At 38.5% G+C, this 6,000-nt stretch overlaps 2 protein-coding genes across 2 annotated transcripts; both read right to left on the bottom strand.

Moving 5' to 3' along the window:
* Nucleotides 1–2,675: 2,675 nt before the first annotated feature.
* LOC133709217 (major allergen Pru ar 1-like) lies at nucleotides 2,676–3,966 on the bottom strand. Its single transcript, XM_062134880.1, has 2 exons — nucleotides 3,437–3,966; nucleotides 2,676–3,178 (listed from the first exon to the last, which is right to left on the bottom strand). Exons 1-2 carry the CDS (start codon nucleotides 3,618–3,620, stop codon nucleotides 2,871–2,873), a joined length of 492 nt encoding a protein of 163 aa, XP_061990864.1. The 5' UTR covers nucleotides 3,621–3,966; the 3' UTR covers nucleotides 2,676–2,870.
* A 638-nt stretch (nucleotides 3,967–4,604) lies between these two features.
* Nucleotides 4,605–5,642, bottom strand: LOC133712442 (major allergen Pru ar 1-like). Its single transcript, XM_062138549.1, has 2 exons — nucleotides 5,414–5,642; nucleotides 4,605–5,158 (listed from the first exon to the last, which is right to left on the bottom strand). Exons 1-2 carry the CDS (start codon nucleotides 5,595–5,597, stop codon nucleotides 4,857–4,859), a joined length of 486 nt encoding a protein of 161 aa, XP_061994533.1. The 5' UTR covers nucleotides 5,598–5,642; the 3' UTR covers nucleotides 4,605–4,856.
* Between the last annotated feature and the right edge of the window lie 358 nt (nucleotides 5,643–6,000).

The following is a 6,000-nucleotide window of genomic DNA, read 5'->3' as shown; positions in this document are numbered from 1 at the left end:
GAGGATTATATGTGTGCTGCGAGAGAGAGATAATTAAGCTTAGGGCCACGTGGCATGACAGTGGAGGAAGAGAGGAAGAAATCGTGCCGCGCATGAGGGGAGGACGCCAACCTGATGTGAGAATCATGGTTAATTAAACCATGCCATGCCACGTGTCTAATTAGAATTGGTTTCCAACCAATCAAACAAAACTGCACGTGCATGCTTAATTAATCAAAATGCAATTGCTTAATTAACCATTCGATTAAATAAGCAATTAACCATTTGATTAATTAAATTTCTTTTCCTCTTCTTCTCTTGCATATCATAATGTAATGTCGAGTCTCTCCATTTTCGTTGACATTGACCATGATTGACCGCCGCCAATTTTGTCATTCGTCGGAAACTCCAATTTGCTCTAATTTTCCACAATTTTCTCTTGATTTCCGCAACTCCACTTATTTCTTACACAATAAATAAAAGTGAATTAATTACATAATAATTAACTTGAGGATTAGCTTATTTCTAGTGTTTTAGATACAATTACATGTATAAAAATGCGTGTATTCAATATATATATATATAAAGAATAATTTTAAATACACACCTCTACTTTATAATTTTATTAATACACATCCCCTAATTTTTTTTATATCTTTTTCCCCCATTTTTCCTTTTATACCATTTCATTGTCCCTTTCTTTTCAATTTACATTGTTCATCATCACTGCTATGTGCCTATGTTCTGCAAATACTTGAGGGCTACCCTATAATTTTCAAGTTCATAGTCATTCCTCTAATCAATTATTTCCAATCTCCTATTCAATCTTCAATTTTCATTTCAAACTCTTGTTGTTGTATTTGTAATGGATTTTCACTTTTTTTTATTTGGATTTCTAATCAATCCCTTCCCTCGCCATCACTTTCTTTAATTTTTAGTTTTGGACCTTATTGTGAGAGAAGATCTTATATATACTATTGCTGATTTGTCTGCTCCCAACTTGATGGCCTCTTTTGTTTGCTCTAATGAGCCTTGAAACAACATCCTTTACATACTCATGAGCTTCCTTCACACTCACACTTCGAGGAGAGATTGAACATCTTCTTTATTGTGGCAAGGATTGAAGAATGCTCAAACTCAGAATTTGGAGTAGGTCCTAGTGGACCTCTTATTACGGTCCCTTTCTTGATCTATGGAGAGGCCATAATTGTCGATTCGTTGGCACGCGAAACCCAAGCCGATCAAACTTGAATAAGGAGCAGGGCCGTCAATTAGATAGTGAGGTTTTTTTTTTTTTTCTCGATTAGAAAAGGGAAGAAGTGTGAAATAGGAATATAAAAATTTATAAAAAAGTGGGGTGTGTATTTAGTATAAAGGGATGTGTATATAAAATTTCTCATATATAAAAGCTGTATCTAGTTTCTACTTATTTGATAAAAATTATTTGCTTTCAATATGTTTATTATGGTCTATTTTTTTTTTTGAATAGGAATTGATTTCATTAGTAATCAAGCCATGAAAACAGGCCAGAGTCTAACAGAACTTACATAAGAAAATCCAGAATTCCAGATATCCTATCTAAGCCGAACTAAACTCATTAAAGTCTAAGGGACGCTCGCTGGATAGCAAGCCTAAGCAAGCAAGACAACCTCGCTATTCTAAGGAAAAATCATTCATCTAGTCTAATCTGCCAGCACGCGATTGTGGTACAAATACAACTAGAAACATCTTAGAAAAAGCTCATAGAGATTACTCCAACTTTAGAAGGCTTGTAACCAGATGTCTAACAGTAGAGACCTAGAAAAATGCTAGCTCCTGCCCCTTAGGGTTGGAGCCAGCACCATCCTCGGCCTCTTCGGGAGCCAACAACCTCGGCAACAGGTTGGTCTTGCTCTTCTTATCCGAAGCAACTGCAACAAACTCAACCAGCCCAAGCTTCAAAAACCAAACCCAAATCCAAGCAGATGGAGAAAAGCCCATCAACCCAAATTCAAGTCCCGACCCAAAAGCCCAAGCCCATAACCGAGCAGAGACAACAGCAGCCCTAGCCTCCATTGGCCAGGCTTCCTCTACCGCCATCCATCCCTCCGACGGCCTGCCGTTCCACCACCCCATCAATCCGGCAAAGGACCGGCGCGCGTCGACCTTGATGCTTCCTTGATCACCAGAGATGCACGCCTTGCCTTTTGACTCGAAGGTGCCTCCTCGTGACAGACCAAGTAGCTGCCTCATTGAAACGAAATGGCGCCGGTGGTGATAAACGCCTGATCCAAGCCCCGATTCCTATGCACTGGAAACCTGCAGATGACCCGACCCAGGAAAAGATCGATTGCCGGAACCCGAAATCGATTTCAAAGCAGACTTCTTCTTGCCCAGGGAGACGCAGTCCTCAAAACCAAAATCTCGACGGTGAACGTCGCTAGGCACGACGGAAACCAGCCGGGATGGTGGCGCCGCTGCTAGACTCGAAACCCTAAGTGGAGAGAGGTTTCGCTTACGTGTTATTCTTGAAATCTTAACCATACTGTTATTCATTTTGATGTGAAATCTTAACCATACTGTTATTCATTTTGATGAATAATTGAATATATAGTAATCTGTTTATTGTGGTTCCTGTTTTCCGATTTGTCCTTCATATTCTGTACATGAACTTGGATGAACTACTTTTACATAACAACAGATAACAGAGCCCCAAATTAATGAGATCAGAACCAAAATCATATATTAATCACAATCTTTTAGATCACAACAGGGCAATACAGAATATAAAGTACAAGAACAAAATTAAGTCTGGAAAACAAAAACATGAACAATAGTACATGTTAGATATATTGTTCACAGCATCATAATTCCCAAAAATTAATTTCTACAACTTCTTGGAAGTTATATTTTCAAGTGTATGCACGAGGATGAGCCATAAGGTAGGCCTCTAAGACTTCATACATCCCAATGGCTCTGTCTTTGCCAAGTTCAATGTCCTCTTCTTTGATCTGAATACCATCTTTTGCTTTGTATTCACTTGTCAAATGACATATACACCCTCCCCTGCCATACCCTTCAAACCTCACATCATAGGTAATGTACTCAAGCTTGTCCAGCAAATGTTCTGCTGCATCACTTTCAATGAAGGTGTACCTGCACATCAGATTCTCCTTGTCCAGAGCATCAATCCTGTGTTTAGCATATCTCATAGGACTAGCTGCAGATCACAAACAAAACCAATTAAACATTTAGTTACCCAGTAAACTAGTTCTATGGCCAAACTCACCAAAGGATAAAAGATTTCCATTTTAGTTGATTTTAGCGTGAAACTCATAAATTGGTATCTAAAACTCGGTCAGTCGGATCTTTAAAGGGTTTAAATGATTATATGAGTCGGATCTGAAGCTAGCCTTTTGAGTATATATAAAACATAGATGGAAAAAAGTGAAAGAGTTGACTTGCTGATCAATAATACCTTCAGTGAAGTTGATCTGTTTGATGGTTCCAACTTCTCCTTCACCTTCAAGGAATTCAATACTTTTAATCGATGAGAACATGAGCTTGGGACAGAGGTTGTGAGCATCAAGGATCAAGGCCTTGAACATCCTTTCTGGAGTTACCTGAGTAATAAACTTCTGACTGATTTTGGTGATCCCCATCTTGGCTCGGCTAGCTTCTGATCAAGATTCAAGACTATGATTTCTATCAAAGCGAACTATGGATTTGAAGTCTGAAAGACTGGATGATGATGATGATGATGATGATGTTTCTGAGGTCTTGATATTTAGGAGGGCGTATGCTTTATACGAGATGTAAAACATGGACCAGAATGTGTTCTTAAGTGGACTTTTCAACACGGCTGTGGATGGGTCTTTCTTCTTTACAAACTAGATGGGAGGCATGGAATTTCCATGCCCTGAAGGTACATTTTTCTTTTTTTATATTAACCAGGAAGACTAGTTGACATGGTTTATGGGTTTAAAATGAGAAATCAAACGTGATGATCAAGTTGCTTCTTATTCCCGTTAGTACCTAAAAACAACTGGATCAGCTGGATATCGTTCGTTTCGTTTTGCCAGAGAAAACCATGAATCTATCAGTCACATTAGTGGAACCTTGAATTGTTTAGGTTTCTAGAATCTAGATCAGTTGGGTGGAAATTCGTTGTCCTTTTGCTTCCTAAGGACTTCTACTTGAGATTTTATTTTCTTTTATTTTCAGCGCAGGGAAAGAAAAACCAGAGTCGGTGGTATTATCCACATAGCCAGAAGTATAAAAATTGGTTTTTGGTGGTTTAGGCTTTGTTGGGTGTATCCGAGGAGGGTATTCAACTTTGGAAACATCCAAAAGATATTTGAGATGACGTAAAGGCCCAAAAAAGCACTGGAATTTTTCTTGGGTGTCCAGAGCATTTGTTTGGTTGTTCTTTGTTCTCCTTTTCCTTGAGCTCTTTGATTGCAAGGTTCAAGTCCCTCTCACTTGAATTGTATTCTTCTAAATTCTAATTAATAAAGCGGAAAGTGTCAAAGTGCGGTGACTTTATAGGGTGTCATCGTTTTTTTTGCAGTACGTTTTATATTTCTTTAGATTTTTATGGAGACGCTAATATCACCTGCTCCTCAAAATTTAACGAAGAAAAGATATAGGTCCGAAAGATCAAAATTCAGATTTATTATAGCAAAAGTGTTTCAATCATGCATGACTGCATAAGTCGCAAGCATTATCAAGAAAATTGAAAGTCCTGTTGTCAAAGTCCAATAGGCCGGTGAAACCAAAGGCCGCACCTATAAACATGACAGGGTTGAAGAAATTTTCTTTTGAGCCCTCTTTATAGAAATGAAGTGTATTTTTTTTTTTTTTTTTTTTTTAACAATATATAAATGAAGTGGTTGATATCAAGTATAGATATCTGGGTTTTGGAGGAGGTAGGCTTCCACAACTTTGTACATCCCCAAGGCCTTTTCTCTGCCAGCCTTTATGTCTTCCTCATTGAGCACAATGTCACCTTTGGTGTGGTACTTGCTCACCATCTTGTTCTTACTGCCACCTTCTGGTGTAGCCTCAAACTTAACTTCATAAGAAATAAACTCAAGTTTCTCCATTACTGAAATATCTCCATCAATCAAAGTGTAATTATACACATAGTTCTCGTCATCCACCTCATCAACCCGATTTCGCACAGAAATGATCTGGCTGCCTGCATAAAAGATAATATGTTCATGCTATATAAGAAACTCCACAAATTATGTGTAAAATCAAAGTGGGGGTAATGTTCATTAGTCAGACAGATAACAGGTAAATGTTGTGAGGCTGTCAATCTACCAAGACACCTTCAACAAAAGTCCACCCTACACAAAGTGTCATGCTAGATTCCCTGACCAGAGAACATTTCGCTTGTAGTATAACTTTAAATTAGCAAGTAATTAAGCTGTTTATAACTTTATATGCATGCCTTCGGCGAAGTTGATCTGCTTGATGCTTCCTGCTCTTCCGTCACCTTGGATAGTGTCGATGCTCTTAAGAGCCTCCGGCATGAGCTTTGGAACGAGGATGTCAGCCTCAAGGACCAATGCCTTGAACAACCTGCATGGAGGGATTGGGGAAGTGTACTCATCTGTATAGGTGGTCACCCCCATAGTGAAGAAACCGCGTATATAGAAAATTAGAACAGCTTTGGTCAGTGAAGATGGTGATCAGGGGGTAGTATATATATGGGTTGGAGTGACAATAAAAAACTCTTGTTCCAGAAATCGTTTCGGTTAGTTCTAAGGCGTTGTTGTGACTTATGTACAATCTGTCTTGATGTGAGTAGAAAGGGAGCTACTTTCGAGGTTCATCATCTGCTTAATTATCAGCAAAAGGAAAGAGACATTGATACATAAAAAATTGAATTTGTTGCAAAATTGTTTACCCTTTCCTGTGTACGGCTAGCTGCGCAGTTTGCAAATTAACAACAAATCTAATCTTAATGGCCTCGGATATCTTATATGATCGAATAATCCGGATATTCATGATCACCTGAAGACAAATAGAAAGAAT

Source organism: Rosa rugosa, chromosome 5 (genome assembly GCF_958449725.1).
Source record: "Rosa rugosa chromosome 5, drRosRugo1.1, whole genome shotgun sequence".
Taxonomy (NCBI): domain Eukaryota; kingdom Viridiplantae; phylum Streptophyta; class Magnoliopsida; order Rosales; family Rosaceae; genus Rosa; species Rosa rugosa.
This window is presented reverse-complemented; position numbering and strand designations above follow the sequence as displayed.

What these genes read in the sequence shown, in the direction of transcription:
- LOC133709217 (XM_062134880.1), bottom strand. Translation starts at nt 3,620, where the DNA reads ATGGGGATCACCAAAATCAGTCAGAAGTTTATTACTCAGGTAACTCCA. An exon ending in ACAGATCAACTTCACTGAAG is followed by an intron (nt 3,179 to 3,436) that starts GTATTATTGATC and finishes TGTGATCTGCAG; the next exon opens with CTAGTCCTATGAGATATGCT.
- LOC133712442 (XM_062138549.1), bottom strand. Translation starts at nt 5,597, where the DNA reads ATGGGGGTGACCACCTATACAGATGAGTACACTTCCCCAATCCCTCCA. An exon ending in GCAGATCAACTTCGCCGAAG is followed by an intron (nt 5,159 to 5,413) that starts GCATGCATATAA and finishes TCTTTTATGCAG; the next exon opens with GCAGCCAGATCATTTCTGTG.